Below are 17,694 nucleotides of genomic sequence, written 5' to 3' on the forward strand. Positions count from 1 at the left end.
GGTTTTTTTCAGAAGTTCAACCAGCGAACTTCAATCGACTTAGTATCCATTGACGAGTAGAGAATATAACTTAGATCTAAGTCGATTTAACCATTAGTGTTGAAGATCTGAGAAGAAAGTTGTTTAGGTTTTGATTCAAAGATTTTAAATGTTTAAGGTTGTTTTATGAAAAAACTAAACTGTAAAAGAGGAGGAATAAAATTTTCAATTAATGTAAGCAATGCGACTAAAGAAAATCATACAAAGATGATTTTAATAGTTGCATAACTTTAATGGAACTCTTCGGATAGTTGAGTGAACTTGCATAGTTTACTAATCACATGCATGGTCTTCACAAAATCGTACGTTCTAACATTCTTTTTAATGAGAGCATTAAAAGGAAACAATGGACCAGTAAACAATATGATCCAATGAGAGCATTTATGTTAATTTTCATTACGTCTATTATTTATAGAGCTATATGTATATATATGTGTATGTGTATGTACATAAAAGTCTCCACAATTTCTCTTTCCCTTCAATCTCTTATTTTCTCTCTCTAGAATTTGTGCGTTTATTTCTCTATCTGGATTTTGATTGAATTTCTTCTTGTAAGTCAAGGTTTCTTCCCATTTTTATGTCAAATTTGATCAAATATTATGTTTCTTTGAAATTTCTAGCAATTGAGGCCATTCTATGATATGGGTATCCTAGTTTTCTTAGATCTCTTGTTAATTGTGAAAAAGGAAGTCCATAGCTTTCGTTGCTCTATTAGCTTATGAAATAGATATGGGTCTCTTTTTATTTATTATACGATGAATACGAAAGGATTTATTTTTTCTTTTACATTTTCAAAATGGTAATTTGATCTGGTGATTAAGGCGGATCTTGTTGATTAATAATAAACATATTGATCTTTTTTTTTCCATGGAAAAAAAATGGGAGCTTTGGGTAGTTTATCGTTCAATTTTTTGGAAAATGAGGTGAACTCCATTCTAATTTGATGAACCAAAATGTTATTTGTTGAGGGACAAAAGCCTTCGAAGTATGGTCATCATATTGGGGTTTTTTCTCCCTCTTTCATAGAAAACTCATGAAGAGAGAAACGCCAGTGTAGTATGAAACATTAATAATGTAAATCATCTAACCTACGCAAAGGGACTCAAATCAATAACATATTAACCACATACTTACAAGTATGGTCCCACTTGAGTTATGGGAGGCAATACCTTCGTTGTTGGGGTTCAGCTGTCTGCTCGACAAATGACATACTTCAAAGACTTTTCTCGAATGAATCAGTCCCACGACACTATTTAAAAAAGAAAAGAAAAGTGGGTGATACGATTCACTTATGTTGTTGGCATGCCTATTTTTTTGTTGTATTTGTATTTTTTGTTGCATGTTTTTTTGGATTTTCTTAGATTGTTCTTTTAGGTTTGATCATAAATTCTATCTGTACTTTTTATGTATTTGTTTATGCAAGTTGGTGTTGATTTTTATTATCTTTTGCTGTGCTAAAAGTGGTTCTTGTTTTTATTGTAGAATTGGTTTAAAAATAGCTACTTATACCCCTAAGAACATCCTCATAACTAGAGTTGCTAGGTTTATTGCATCCCATGTAGCTAATAGGCTTATTCGGAACTATCTCAGTTACAAAATTGTTGTGCTCGACAAGCTTGATTACTATTCTAACCTGAAAAACCTCCTCCTCTCCAATCATCATAGAACTTTAAGTTCGTGAAGGGGGATATTTCCAGTGCTGGTCTTGTTAACTACCTCCTTGTTGCCGAGTCTATCGACACAATAATGCATTTCGCAACCCAAACTCATGTCAATAACTTGTTCGAGAACAACTTTAGTTTACCAAGAACAATATCTATGGCACACATGTCTTGCTTGAGGCTTGTAAAGTCACTGGCCAGATTAGGAGGTTTATCCATGTGAGCATAGATGAGGTGTATGGGGATACGGATGAGGATGCGATTGTAGGAAACCATGAGGCTTTTCAACTTCTCCCGACAAACCCATACTCGGCAACGAAAGCTGGTGCTGAAATGCTTGTAATGGCGTATAATAGGTCATACGGGTTACCGGTGATTACTACCCGTGGAAATAATGTTTATGGTCCTAACCAATTCCTCGAAAAATTGATTCTGAAGTTCATCCTCTTAGCGATGAGAGGGAAGACTCTTCCAATTCATAGGGATGGTTCTAATGTAAGGAGTTATTTACATTGTGAAGATGTGGCTGAGACATTTGAAGTCATTCTACACAAGGGTGAAGTTGGCCATGTTTATAATGTCGGAACGAAGAAGGAAAGGAGAGGGATTGATGTAGCCAAAGATATATGCAAGCTTTTCTCGATAGATCCTGAGACAAACATCCAGTGTGTTGAAAGTTGACCATTCAATGACCAGAGATATTTTCTTGACAATTAGAAACTGAAGAACTTGGGATGGTTTGAGCGAACCATATGGGAAGAGGGGTTGAAAAAGACGATAGTATGGTACACTAAAAATCTCGAATGGTGGGGTGTGTGGCTGGTGCATTACTTCCACACATAAGAATGCTGATGATTCCTGGTAGTAGACACTTCGAATCGAAAGAAGGGAAAGTTCTAAGTGTTACTAACACTCTTCGAATGATAGTTCCGACCTCCAAAAGTTTCATCTCTCCCCTAAAACCATCCTTTAAGTTCTTGATCTATGGCAGGACCGGCTGGATTGGAGGTATTCTCGATCAGCTATGTGAGAAACATGGCATTCCTTTCGAATATGGAAGAGGACGCTTGAAAAATCAAGCATCACTCATGGCAGATATTCAAAATATAAAGCCAACCCATGTTTTTAATGTAATAGCCCGATCTTCAGTGATGTCAGAAACAGTGGTTCGAGACCACCAAATCTGACAAATAAGCTTGTAAATTTTTATTATTTAATATTTACGAGCCAAATATGGTTTTTAAAAGATTTTTGAATTAGTAATTTGTGTTTTATAAGGCTTTATTAGGTCAAGTGATTTAGAAAAGAGGTATCGAGATCTCGGTCCTATAAACCGGCTCATAAATATTTTTATAAATATTTAAGGGGTGTCATTAAGGTAGTATTAAAGTTTCGTTAGAAAATTTTAACATTTTGATAGTTAATTAATTAAAAAAGACTAAATTGAAAAATGTGCAAAACTTGCTAATTAAAGAAATAGCGATTAAATAGCCTAAATAGTAAATAAAGGAGGACTAAAAGGGCAATTGGACCCACATGGGATGGCTGAGGCTGCATAAGCGTAGGAAAATCAAGGAATTGATGTGAAATAAGCAGAATTGTAAAATTTGCCAAATTTAAGTGAAATAAAAGGGAAATTGAAATTCTAGACATTTCCATCATCGTTTTTCAGTTCTAAAACAACCATTGAAGAGGGTTTAAGCTGGTTTTTCAATATTTACTTCATGTAAGTTTAATTCTTGCTCTTTCCTTGAAATTTTTATGTTTTTGAACTTTTACAATTAGGTCCAACTACCATTTCATTAGTTTTTGATTTTCTCGAAAGTTTTGGAAGATACCATTGATAAGTTTATATGATTTTAGTTATTAGATGATGAAATTGAGATGTTGATGGATATTTAAAGGTATTTTATTAAAGGATTTTGGATGAAATCATGATTTAGGGATTAAATTGAAAAGTTGTTGAATTCATGGAAAATTATAAAATTTCATGGAATTAATGGGCTGCCATTGATATATATGAAAATATCTAGGCTTGGGATAAGGATTAAATTGCATGAATTTCATTTCTCGAGCCTAGGGATGAAATCGTCATTAATTAAAAATATAGGGGTAAAACGATAATTTTGCCTAAGATGTGACTTGGATTGAATTGAATGTAAATTGTATTAAATTTATGTTAAATTTACTTGTATAGATCCGGATAGATCAAAAACGGAGTTAGATCTTGGAAAAGAAAAAGTATCGAATTAGTAGTTCAAAAGTCATTAACAATTGTCGAGGTAGGTTCGTGTAACTTAATTGTGTATGTTTATATGCTTATATTGAGTGTAGAATATGTAAATTGTGTAAATGTCATATATCTGTATGTAATTGATCTTCTAACTGAAAATCCCTAATAAATAAGTTAAGCTTCCCGTTACAAGGCTCAATGAGCTTCCCGTTACAGTGCTTGAGAGAGATCTTTTTGTTTAAGTGCTCATAAAAGCACTCCCACATATGAATTGACGGATTTATAGTATTGTACACTTCAGGTGTACTACCCAAGTATCCATCGAGATTTCAAATGATTCAACAGGTGAAATTCTTACATGAGAACATGTGAAATCAAAATGAAACTATTATTTGTATATGCATGAAATATTTAGAAACTCGATACCTGATGAGCTCATCCTTGTTCTTGTTATTCACATGAAATACATGACTAACATGTTTGTTGAGGTTATATGTGTTAGGCTAATTGCCAAATTGCTTTGGATATATTATGCATGTTTATTATATAAGTAAATGAATGGTAAGTTAATTTCCAGTTATACGAACTTACTAAGCATTAAGTGCTTACTCTGTCTTATTCCCTCTATTTTATAGTACTCGGAGGCTCGTAAAGGTTGGAAGCTGGTTGGAGCTACATCACACTATCCCCCCAAATTTTTTTCGGTATATATAAATATTAAACTAATTTTGGTAATAATGGCATGTATAGGTTAAATGTTACTATTGATGGCAATTTAATGTTGGTTAAAATTAGCCATTGGAATGGCTATTAAATGATATGTTTTGATATGTAAATAGTCTTAATATGCTTTATGAGTATGTTTAAAGGAGTGAATGAGAAAAATCATATAAGTATATTGGTTATTAGTTTATGATAGTGTATTTGGTAAAACATGTTTATAAGTATTAGGCTATCTTGGTAAGTTGGACATTTGATCATAGGTATTAATATGTCATGCATAAGACTTGAATTTGGCTAGGTTTAAATATCTTGGATTGGTTCTTGAATGTGTTCAAGTGTTTATATAGGTGGAAGGTGAAATTGGGTGAAGAATAAGACTTGGAAATTGTCTTATTTTGTCTACACGGGCATGTGTCTTAGCCGTGTGTGATACACGGCCTAGCACATGGGCATGTGTTCTGGTCGTGTGTCCTCTGCAACTTAAAATTTTAAAATAGAATGCTCAGAAATTTTCACACGGCCTGGCACACGGGTGTGTGACTTGGCTGTGTGACTCTTGCACCTAAAAGAATTACAAGTCAGAGAGTTACACGGGCTAGGGACACGGTCGTATGGTCTACTTCAAATGCCATACGACCTGAGACACGGGTGTGTCACTTGGCCGTGTGAGCCACACGGCCTGACCACACCGGCGTGTGTCCCCTGCACCTTGAAAAATTTTAAAATTTCGCAAAACACTCTTTGAGTTTTCGATTTAGTCCCGATTCAATTCTAAAGTGAAATTTGAGCCTCGAAGGCTCTTATAAGGGACTTTATGAATAGTATCCGACATGAATGTTAAATAATAATATGAAATGTCTGTATTTAATCTGTTTATTTCGGTAATACTCCATAACTTTGTTTCGACAATAGATACGGGTTAGGGGTGTTACATTTAATGCTGCTGGTGTGACCGGTAGACCAAACATTGATTGGTGTGAATCTCACAAAACCGAAACTATTCGAACCAATGTGTTTGGAACCTTGACCTTGGTAGACATTTGCAGACAACATGAGCTTTTGATGATGAATTTCGTAACAGGGTGTATATTTCGAATACAATGCTGCACATCCTCAAGGCTCTGGCATCGGCTTTAAAGAAGAAGACAAACCCAATTTCATCGGTTCCTTCTATTCGAAAACCAAAGCTATGGTAATCCCATCGGATATCCGTAATTCAACTCACATCTCGTCTGCTAGTTTATGTCTTTAATGCCTCATAATCTCTTCCTTTCTTATTTAGGTTGAAGAGCTGTTGAGAGAATATGACAACGTCTGCACCCTCAGAGTTCGAATGCCGATCTCATCCGACCTAAACAGCCCACACAACTTCATCACCAAGATCTCGTGTTACAACAAGGTCATCAACATCCCCAACGGCATGACGATCCTAGACGAACTCCTACCGATGTCTATCGAGATGGCAAAAAAGAACTTGAGAGGTATATGGAACTTCACAAACCCCGGAGTTGTTAGCCACAACGAAATCCTCGAGATGTACAAGACTTACATCGACCCCAACTTCGAGTGGATGAACTTCACATTGGAAGAACAAGCCAAGGTAATCGTCGCCCCTCGCAGCAATAACAAAATGGATGCATCCAAGTTGAAGAAAGAGTTCCCCGAGTTGTTACCGATCAAAGAATCATTGGTTAAGTACGTCTTCGAACCCAACAAACGAACCTAAACCTATGAACCCAATTTTTTCAACTATAGAACCCGAGTTTCAACCCCTCTAACTTCTGCATTTACTATAATTAGGTTGTATTGTAGTTTACTTAGCCATTCCTTTTACTAAAGAAACTTCCCTTTAGGTGTGTTTATTTTTGCATTTCAACTTGTTGATTGTTATTGCCTTCAACACTCTTTTTCAACATTTTGATACTTTACTAATTTGTATAATATAAATTTGGAAAAAGTAACATAAAAGCCTTTATACTAGGAGTCAGATTGTATTTTATCTCCTCTATAAAAATTATGAGTAAATTAGTCCCTGTACATTAGATCAAAAGGCAAATTGGTCATTTCTGTACCTCATGTGACATGCAAGGTGTCATGTGTACCTCTTATTGATGTAGAGGGGCCAAGTTTTGACAGCAAAAATGAATGAAATTAAAAAAAAAATTGCTCTTTGATTTAATGTACAATGACTAGTTTGTCCATTTTTTGAGTAAACAGGACAAAATGCAATCCGACTCTTATTGCAAAAGCTTCCAAGGTACTTTTATCTATAAATTTTCAAGCATTTTTTTATAATAGTAGCGTATAGATAATTGAAAACTTGGGATTAAATAGTAAAATGCTAATTAAATTTCAATGAAGAAAACCAAAAATTTCCTTTAAAAACTTGTTATAATTACATAAATACTACAATAGAAGCAAACTATGCCCCCATTGCTCATGTTATTGGCAATTCAACATCCCTTTAAACAAGCTTCCACTTTTACTCAAATAACTATCAATAATCAAAGAGCTAAATGCTTTGACTTAAAGCCATTGCTTTAAGCATTAAGTTGTTAATCTAAAATGTACATTTTTCATTCAAAAGCTTCATGATGAAGAACTATAATCGCAATGCCACATCGAAATACCTTAAAGCAATTGGCAATCCATGGAGATGAATACCTTATTTGAGACCAAGGCCTATTATGTACCTTGCAAGAAAAGAAATATCAAAATAAGGGCACTTGTGAAATTAGCTATGCTTAAGCAAGGAATGTACGTTTATCCAAGACTTACCAAGAACAAATCAATTTGTTTCGACATAAAGGGGTAGAGCATAATGACTTGAAGATGGACCGGGGTCTATTGCATTAATGACAATAGCATATTGTTAGAGATGTATGATGAAATAGAAATGATTGTGTAAAGAGATGAAAGATAATGTATGTATGTACCATCCGATTGTATCCGTAACCAATCTTGTGTGCATATCAAAGCCTGTTGAGTCTCGGGAGTCAGTGGACATCTACAACTATCGAGCACCCTACCTCCAGCGTGGAATGCTGACTCTTGTGAGACGGTGGACATAGGAGTTCCGAGAACATCTCGTGCCATCATTGACAAGATTGGATACCTTGGAGTGTGAACTCTCCACCAATTCAATATATTGAAATTGCAGTTACGAGGAAAGACAGGCTCATCTAAATATTTTTCCAAGTCTGATATTGCAGTTTGACTTTGAGATGTCTCGTGAAGGAATTTGTCAAAGCCCTTTAGTCTATCTCTACCGTCATTGCTACTGCTAGGTAAACTACCGAGCGGCAAAGCTGAACCTTGATCCATCAAAGTTGAGCAAATAGAGTATGTATTAAATAGTTCCTTAAGACCATCCGAGACTTCTTTGATTCGTTCCAATGCAGTACTGCCGTAAATCTGGGAGTAGTAATACTCCACCAATTTCATCTTGAATCGGGGATCTAAGATAGCTGCTACTGCCAAAGACAAACTGCATTTGCTCCAATATTTATCGAACTTGGCTTTCATCTTTGCTGCTAATGAACTAAGAAAATTATCGGGGCTCTTGCACCAGTCAATCAATTGGATGTGAACATGACAAATTTCCGGAAAATATATATTTGCCGTGGGACATTTGTTGCTGGAGAAGACATTGATGATTTCGACAAATAGTTTCAAATAGCCGGTAATGGAACTTGCCCATTCCCACTCTTCATCGCTTAAAGCAAGGTCAAGATCAAGATCTGGCAACTGACAGAAAGCATTCCTGTATTCTATAGCAGCCTCGAGCATTAGGTATGTTGAATTCCATCGGATAGGACAATCAAGAACCAAGTTCTTCTGGCTATTGATTCCAGTTTGCAAGACCATCTCCTTGAACTTCCCTTGTATTGATTGGGAACTTTTAACATATCGAACAGTTCCTCGAATCTTTTGAAGCACCACTCGGAGAGCTTCCATGGCGTCTTGAACAATTGAATTTAGAACATGTGCAGCTGAGCGCACATCTAATAATTGACCGTTGCTTAGACGAGACTTGTTCTCCGAGATCTGCTCTTTTATTCTCAGAACGATATCATCATTAGTAGAAAAATCATCCAACGTCACGGCAAACAACTTAGAGCCTATATCCCAATCCATCAAACACTTGATAATTACTCCAGAAAGCAAGTCATCAGTATGAGAAGAATCAAGTGTAACAAAATTAAGAATCTTCTTTTGTAGTTTCCAATCATCACCGACGTAATGCGCCATCATGCATACATGGTTAGTGTTTTCTGGCGATGACCACATCTCAACCGCGAGGTTAATTCTGCCTTGCAATTTACTCAACATATCATGAACTTTCTGTCTCTCCTTCCCGTAAATTTCCATACAAGAAAGCTCAACAGTACTATTCGGCACAACATCAAACAGTGGCTGTAAATTCTTGACAAATACCTTAAACCCAACATGCTCAACCATGGCTAAAGGGTAGCCATGCAATATAATCATACGAGCAAGATCTAAGCGACTCCTGTCTTGATCGAACCAACTGCTTTGAACATTGAAAACTTCATCCTTTCTCTGTTCCGGTTCATACTTGACAATAGTTGGCTTCAAATATTCTTCTTTTCTTTGCCCTTCATCGTAACTGATATTTGCTATCGTAAGGGTGCTTTCTTTTTTCCTTTTCTTTGCGGAAAGGAGCTGAGAAACATCATAGTTAAACCTTTTTAAACACCGCATTAAGTGATTCCTCAGATGTGTGGTTCCACTGTTACTCGATCCACTTAATTTCTTGTTACAATGAACGCATACCGCATAGCATAAGTCGGCTTTCCTAACCCTTTCGAAGTGATTCCATACAACCGAAGTCAACCTCTTCGGTTTCTTAATGACCGTTTCATTCGCAACTTCCATCGAATCGGTTTACGACGAGCCAAAGCCTGCATTTTCGAACACGAATTAACCCCAAAATGCAATCATAATTATGCAACTGAATATTATCAATTCATTCCAAAATGTATATATATGGCCAATTAATCAAAATCAAACATAAAAAAATATATTTTAAAAATCAATCAACCATTTAAGAAAGAAAGCAACACAAATAAGAAAGCAAACTGAAAGAAAAATGGTTTTTTTTCTTTTAAGAAAAAATAAAGCTAAAAAATGTTCTAAATTATGAGACCAAATATATTGTCTTATCAAAATAAAGCAAATAAGTACTAGTAATGATACACCAAAAGCAACAAAACCCAACAAACATAATTGTAAAAAAAAAAAAAAAAAGCCACCAAATTTAAACTCAATTCAAGATAAACAATTCTAAGAAAAAGCCAGCTTTCAATTGAGCTCCTTCAAAAAAAAATAAAGCTTTTCTTTCTCTAACGAATTAAACAAAAATATAACAAAAACCCAACAAAGATAAACGCTAAAAAACACCAAATTCACACAATTAAAACACACAACACTAGGAAAAAAAATCATACCCAGATTATCCAGCAGAGAAAAAAACTTGGCTCCACAGGCGGGTCCGATCGGAGGATCCGAGAAGGTATGAGGGTTTGGGTTTTGCAGATGACAGAAACGGGAAAAAGATAAAATGAGAAATTGGATCCGAGCTTGAATTATGGAGGAGAAATTTGGGTTAAGATCCGAATAAAAATTTGGGTGGGTCAATCAACGTCGATAAAAGAGTCTATTTTTCGTTTAATAATCGTATATTTTCTTGGTAACCAATCAGAGAAAAAGGAAAATGATGAAATGGATCGGCTAGAATTTGAATCCGGATTTGGGTTTGGTTGAATTTTGATTTTTTTTTTCTTTAAAAAAATCTGGGTTTGGTTTGATTTGACCCTTTTTCAGCTTCTCTTTCATATATGCAAATTAAAAATCTTTTTCGAATATTCTATTTAGGTATTGATTTTAAGCAAGATTTTTAATAATAAATTAAAAGGATTTTAAATTTTGAATATTTTTATATCTTATTTCATCTCCATTAGTATCATCAATAAAATTTAAAATTCTAACCTTATCAGAGTTTAAAATTTAATTTAATTATTTTAAGTATTTTTACTTATAAATTTAATTATTTTTATTTTAAGTAATTAAATAAATAATACAATTCAAAGCTCAAAACAAAATATATTTTATCCATTAGTCATAATATATTTTGTTCTCTTAAAATAGATAAATTATTCCTTGTATGTTAGATAAAAAACAAATTGCTCCTTTCTGTTAAATCATTTAATCCATTTATATTGTTAAAAACTAGTGTGATTGACAGAATAACCAGACAATGACACGAGGCATGCCATGTGTACCTCATACTGATGTGCTGATGTATAGGGTCCAATTTTTAACACAAGGACCAATTTGATCTTTGATCTAACATAAGGGCCTAATTTGTCCACTTTTTAAGTAGAGGGTCAAAATGCAACCCAACTTCTACTATAGAGACCTATATGAGATTTTTACCGCCTATTTCTATCCTTTGAACTAGGCCCAAATGAGCCCAATTGCTTATTTGTTACTATGTACCCAAAAATGAAATAAATAATGCAAGGCCCAAACTCAATTAAGCCCATGGACTTGGGAAACAATAGACAAGTCCAATAGGTCCATAACCTTATTCTGGGCTTTGAACAAAAATAAAAACAGGATATGTTGAGAGTGGGATTTGAACCCACGCCCTTTCGGACCAGAACCTTAATCTGGCGCCTTAGACCAACTCGGCCATCTCAACTTGTTGTTTGGAGCTTTCCAGTTTTACATTTTCTCTCTGTGACTGAAAAGCTCTGATTTTTGCTTTGCTTGGAAAATTTGTATTATCGCCATCCTGGCCTTTTGACATTTTTCTTATTTACCATATTTTGAATTAGAAAACAAAGAAAACTGGATTTTGAAACCGTAATTACTATTTAATAAAGTATTTACTTAAATTTATATATATGCTTTTGATATTGAATTTATTCTAAACAGTAAAATATACTTCAGTTAAAGGTTTTGTGGATTCTATTTGTGCAATTAAGGTTGTGTTGGACTTCTTCTATTCTATCTCTGGCCTGCGGATGAATAATTCCAAAAGTGAGCTTTTCAGCTCTGGTATGAGTAATTCTAACCTTCTTAAAGTGGTGGATTGCACTGGACTAAAATTGGACCATTACCTATCAAGTGTTACAAAGAGGCTTAGGACTGGTGATTGTAAGGGCTTGGTTGATAGGATTACTCAGAGGATTCGGAGTTGGATTACTAAATTCCTTTCTTTTGCTGGAAGATTGCAACTATTGCAATCTGTCATTTTCAGCATTACCAATTTCTGGTGTAGGATTCTTCCTGCCCCTGCTGAAGTAATAAAAGATATCTCCTCGGTTTATATTGCTTTTCTTTGGAAGGGTACTGATAGGACTGCTAAGGGTGCAAAAGTTAGTTGGAAAAGTGTTTGTCATCCAAAAAGTGAAGGTGGAATTGGTCCCAAGAATCTACGTTCTCGGAATAAAGCTTGTATCCTTGGAAATCTTTGGACTTCATGGAAGAACTTAGGTGTTTGCTGCCTCTATGAGGTGGACTTGAATCCTTTTATAAGACAAATGAAGTGCGGGAAAAGAAAAGGTTACATGGGGTGGTTTTGGGTAATCTAACTTTTCCATTACTCCTGGTTGGCTGTGTTAGATTGTCTTCCTGTGAAGTCCAAGATGCTGGAACGGGGTTATCAGATTAATCTGATTTGTTCATTGTGTACCATGAAAATTTGTTGATACAAGGCATAACAAGGGAAGAAGACAAGGAGGAGATCAAGATGATGTTGTGGAGGCTAGTTCACCTAAAAAGGCCAAGAGCCAGAACAAAGACAAGAGGATATGCTTGAAAAGATAATTACGGTAGATTGTTATGAAGAAAATTATCCTCGTCCAATGTGGACTCTTTATGACCTTGGAAGTGTGTCACACCTAAAAAGTGGATGATTGGTGGTTTTACCAAAAGGGTACTGAGAGTGGGTGGTCAAGAGTAATGGATGTTGATGCTCCTTAAATCAAAGCGGGTGGTTAGACAAGATACAGTTTTTAACAGAGTTAATAGAAAGGTCAACATTGCGTCTGATGGTAGATGTGATTTAATTTGAAATTTAAGACGGATTTAATGAAAAATAATTGCTAATATTATTAGTTAATTATAAATTTTCATTAAATTAACTCTAAAAATAAATTTTAAATAAAATAACATTATTACATTCATTTATAATTTTATCAAATCATATAATTAATATGGTAGAAGACTGTTATTGATGGTTGGCTTTTAACATCAAATTTATTGTTCTTGGTCCTAAAATGATATGATATGTTGGAAGACTTTTCCTTAGGAGAGAAATAGTTTATCAAATCATTTTTAGGTTTAATTAATTTTTTAGAAATTTTAAAGGGTTTAATGAGAATTATCACAAATTGAAACTTTCATGTATGATATTTGTTCTTACATAAAAAAGAAAATGAAAGAAAGAAATTCACACTAATTTAGAACGATCCAATCCTCCTTGTAGTCTATCTTTAACTCCATGGTTGCTGTAAGAGTTGATTCCTCCATGTCTTCCTTCAACTCTTCTTGATCCACTTCAATAGAAAATCCGACTTCTACATCTCATTCTTCATTATTGATGGATGCTTCCAGCATGACTTCTTTCTTCTCCTCTCTTATGGTGGCGATATTTTCTTGGAAAGTTCACCTCCTGGGGAATTTGCACTCATGAATCATGAGCAAAATAACCCTTCTTGCCATAATTGAAACATTCACCGCTTTGTCTTTTATTGTTCTTTCCATGTTGGCAATAATCTTCTCTTCCATGTCGAGCTCCTCCTGAAGTGTTACTTCTCTCTTTTGGATGAAACTTGCCTTATTGTGTCCACCTTTCTTTCGACACTCCTTGTCTTCGAGACGTACCCTTCTTCTTGTTGGTGAGTAATGCATCCTCTTTGTTTTTTATGGTTACTCCACTCATCTGTTTGACTAATGCCTCCTAATTAGCCAACAAATTTTCCAACTCCACCAAAGATGGTTGAGTAGGCCATCCCCTTACAGCAGCCATAAACCCATTGTTCTCAGGTCTTAGGCCATGGATGATAATTCTCTTCATCCTTGCCTCACTCACCTTCTCCTCCGGTGCAAGTTGAGATATCTCACTACAAATAGATTTTACCTTAGTGAAATACTGAGAAATGGTTAAGTTCCCTTATGAGATATCTTCGAGCTCATTTTCTAAGAACTAGAGGCGTGCTTCATTCTTTTTTGAAAATGATTTCGCCAAAGTCTCCCAGGCTATCTTCAGTGTCTTATCATCACGAATATGCTCCAATAGGTCCTTCTCGATTGTGGTCTTCAATACAAATAAAGCCTTTCCAGCCTTGATGTTCCATTTTTTAAAGGCTTCAGCATTTTTCTTTGGTGGAGGAGTTGTGTCAGTACCGACGACTATTTCCCACAAATCCTGACCTTGTAGATAGGACACTTTGCAAGTTTGCCAATAGCAATATTTGTGGTTACTGAGCTTCTTGATTCCGCTCGTCGTGCCTGCAAGCTCTGCCATGGTGACTAACGCCTGTTGTCAAGTAAACTTGGTCCTAGACCAATAAGCTTCACAATCCCTGACCGTGAACACTACACCAGAACAGGTTTTTAGCGGCGTTTTTTAAGGCCTTTAGCGACGCTTTTTAGCGCCACTAAAAGTAATTGCGGTGCTTTCACAAGCGCCGCAAAAAATGCCGCTACTGACAATGCCGCTAACATTTGCGGCGCTTATTTTTATAAACGCCGCTAAAGGTCATGTTCTTTAGCGGCGCTACAAAAAAAACGCCACTAAAGGTCAAGGTCTTTAATGGCGCATTTCTTACAAACGCCGCTAAAGATCATGTTCTTTGGCGGCACTTTCTCCACAAACGCCACTAAAGGTCATGTTCTTTTAGAGGCGTTTTTCCGACAAACGTCGCTAAAGACCATGACTTTTAGCGGCGCTTTGTTTAAAACCACCACTAATTTTGGCAGATTTGTAAAAAAAAATTTTATATTTTCAGCCCTCCTGTAAAAACAAATCAGAAGAAACCAAATCTAAACCAACCGAAAGTAATAAATCTATATAATGTTTAAGATTAAACAAATAAAATATAATAAATATCAATAAATAAAATAAATTTTGTATTATTCTTACAAAAATGTTAAAAGTTAAAATGATAATTAAAAGTCAAAATTAAAGTATATTTACACGATAGTCTAAGACGGCGGCTGTTGCGATTGCTGAAACATCTTCATCATTTTCTGAAGCTGCTGCTGGAGTTCATCGTACTTTCTACGCTGCTCTGCTTCCCTCGCTACAGCCTCTGCTTCTCTCGCTGCCGCATTTGCTTTAAGCTGCAGCTGGAGTTCTTCATACTTTCGTTGAACCTCAGCTTCTTTCGATGCTGCCTCTGCTTTAAGTTGTGTAATTTGCTCAACTGTTGTCCCTTGCATCTGAGCCATCTGGTCTCTTAACATCTAAACTTCAACTTGAGCCTGGCTCCCCGAAGGTATGTATTGTTGCGAGTTGGATCCAAAATATTGGGATGGGTTAACAAAAGATCCTTGAAATCGAACCCGACCATACCTTTCAGGACCCAAAACTTTAGTGATAATCCGGTTATCAATGTCGTCAATATGAATAGAACTATCACTGGAAGCAATCGCTTCATACTCCGCCTTTTTATCCTTTAGTTTTTCCTAAAAAATAAATCACATAGTTAGGAGCGTAATATATATTAAAAAAACAAATGCAACATAACTTAACAATATTTGCATTACAAGATTTTTGTAGTAACACATACCTCTCTTTTCTTCGAAGTCCAAAATCTAACGACCTCTTCCCACTGGTACCTCAGCATTCCCGGCGGGACATTTTGTAATTTCTCGTCGAGTGTTGTTTTTCTCTTAAAATAGTCTTTCTTTAAAGTGCTCTTATGGTCTCTCCATCTTTTTCCCAATGCCTTCTTTACATAAGCATCAGAGACATCTAGAGCAAATCTCGCCTACAAAAAACATAAGTTAAGAAAATAAATATAAATGAAACTTAAACCCAAGTATTATAAATGACATTAACGTTTTGTTACCTTAATGTTATCGAGAGCTTGGTTCTTGTTACTCTCGGGCATTTTATGCCATGACTCGAAGTTAATTGGCAACATATTTGCATTCCGTGCTAGAATGCCCAAGTATCCTGCTAAAAGGCGAGCTTCTGATCCAACAGGCTGACCAAAGCTATTACTGGATACTTTGACACGCTCGACTGGATCTAGCTCGTATTAATCCCTCAGTAGCGTACGTCCTCGAACTCTCCGCGTCCCACCATTTTCAGCTAAAAATGTTATATTGTAATGTAAGAATTTTAAAAATAAATAAACAATAAGTCAACACGCATGTAAATTAAATGTTAAATTACTTTCAACTTCTGTAGGTTCCTTTGGTGTAATCGGAACATTCGAAGATCCAATAGCAGTCTGTTGTTCAGTGCTGTTTGTTTCCGCCGAGTTTGGAGTCCCTTGAAGAATGCTTAGCTCTCGCACTTTTCTTCTAGACATTTTATCTGCAAAACAAATAAAATAGTTGAAAACTTAGTATACAATTACAACAATAATAGCACATATAAAATAGTTTAAATATATAATAAGACCAATATTTATATTATGATATATGTATGTTGTGTATAATGTAATTAAGTTATGTAAGTTGTGTATTATTAAAGTTAAGTATTATGTAAGTTATTTAAGTTATGTAAGTGGTGTATTATGTAAGTTAAGTAAGTTATGTAGGCTATGTATTATGCAAGTTATTTATGTAAGTGGTGTCAACATAAGTTATATAAGTTATGTAGGCTATGTATTATGTAAGTGTATATATAAGTTATGATATGATTGATAAATTTGAGTTATTTAAGTTATGATATGATTTATAAGTTATGTATAATGTAAGTTATGAAAGTTATGTATTATATAATTTATGTAAGTTGTGTATTATGCAAGTCATGTAGGCTATGTATTATGTAAGTTATTATGTTATTATGTAAGTTATGAAAGTTATATATAAGTTATTAAAATGTATTATGTAATTTATGTAAGTTGTGTATTATGTAAGTCATGTAGGCTATGTATTATGTAAGTTATGAAAGTTTTATATAAGTGATTAAAATGTATTATGTAATTTATTTAAATTATTATGTAAGTTATGAAAGTTATGTATTATGTAATTTATTTAAGTTATGTAAGTTGTGTATTATGCAAGTCATGTAGGCTATGTATTATGTAAGTTATTATGTTATTATGTAAGTTATGAAAGTTATATATAAGTTATTAAAAATATATATTTTAATATATTTATTAAAATGTATATAAATATTAATAAGTTATTAAGTTATATATTAAAATTTATAAGTTATGTAAATTATGCAAGTTATATATGGAAACATATGAATAAATACCTCAAATTTCCTCAATTTCAAGCATTTACGCCAAACAAAAAACACAACTAAATTAGTACAAAAAAAGAAAAAAAGGAGTAAACAAAATATAATTTTAATAAAAAATAGGAGTAAACAATATTTACTTGTTGGTATGAGATTAATATTGTTCAAGTTATGTAAATTATCCAGGTTGTCATTGTTGGTATGAGATTAATATTGTTCAAGTAAAATTCATTTTCTAAATACAAAATTTTAAGGTTTTAATATAGAACCAATATTTACTTGGATAAACAGTTAGTTTTTCCATAAAATCTTTTCATTTGTAAATCTTAATTCGAATTAAAAAGATTTAATTTCTTAATTGGTGAAATAAAATAGTTCAATAAAAAAAAACCTGAATTAAAAGAGTGAGGCACAAATTTTAAAAACTTTAGAATTTCATGGGTGGACTTGGGCTTTTGACCCATTTGAACAATTTTTAAGGTAGAATTTAAGAAGAAGCCAGCCCTCATCAGTAGTGTAATAGTCTTTCATTCTCCTTTGTATTTTCATGAATTATCTGAAAAAGTAAATACTTAAAATTT

General features: G+C 34.3%; 1 protein-coding gene, 1 long non-coding RNA gene, 1 other non-coding gene and 1 pseudogene across 4 annotated transcripts; 1 reads left to right on the forward strand and 3 right to left on the reverse strand.

Moving 5' to 3' along the window:
* The first annotated feature begins 1,194 nt into the window (after positions 1–1,194).
* Positions 1,195–6,382, forward strand: LOC105792809 (trifunctional UDP-glucose 4,6-dehydratase/UDP-4-keto-6-deoxy-D-glucose 3,5-epimerase/UDP-4-keto-L-rhamnose-reductase RHM1-like; annotated as a pseudogene).
* A 624-nt stretch (positions 6,383–7,006) lies between these two features.
* On the reverse strand, positions 7,007–10,485 carry LOC105792806 (zinc finger BED domain-containing protein RICESLEEPER 1). 2 transcript variants are annotated; one of them, XM_012621604.2, is made up of 4 exons: positions 10,128–10,485; positions 7,593–9,581; positions 7,435–7,500; positions 7,007–7,338 (listed from the first exon to the last, which is right to left on the reverse strand). In XM_012621604.2, exons 2-3 carry the CDS (start codon positions 9,553–9,555, stop codon positions 7,445–7,447), a joined length of 2,019 nt encoding a protein of 672 aa, XP_012477058.1. In that variant the 5' UTR covers positions 9,556–9,581; positions 10,128–10,485; the 3' UTR covers positions 7,007–7,338; positions 7,435–7,444. The 2 variants fall into 2 exon arrangements, with proteins under 2 accessions (XP_012477058.1, XP_012477057.1); XM_012621603.2 differs by having other exon boundaries at positions 7,007–7,349.
* An 817-nt stretch (positions 10,486–11,302) lies between these two features.
* On the reverse strand, positions 11,303–11,383 carry TRNAL-AAG (transfer RNA leucine (anticodon AAG)). The gene has a single exon. It is a non-coding gene; the product is annotated as a tRNA-Leu (tRNA).
* A 4,107-nt stretch (positions 11,384–15,490) lies between these two features.
* On the reverse strand, positions 15,491–16,236 carry LOC105793744 (uncharacterized). Its single transcript, XR_008198408.1, has 3 exons — positions 16,094–16,236; positions 15,765–16,009; positions 15,491–15,683 (listed from the first exon to the last, which is right to left on the reverse strand). It is a non-coding gene; the product is annotated as an uncharacterized LOC105793744 (long non-coding RNA).
* Between the last annotated feature and the right edge of the window lie 1,458 nt (positions 16,237–17,694).

Source organism: Gossypium raimondii, chromosome 8, assembly GCF_025698545.1.
Source record: "Gossypium raimondii isolate GPD5lz chromosome 8, ASM2569854v1, whole genome shotgun sequence".
In the NCBI taxonomy this organism is placed as follows: Eukaryota; Viridiplantae; Streptophyta; class Magnoliopsida; order Malvales; family Malvaceae; genus Gossypium; species Gossypium raimondii.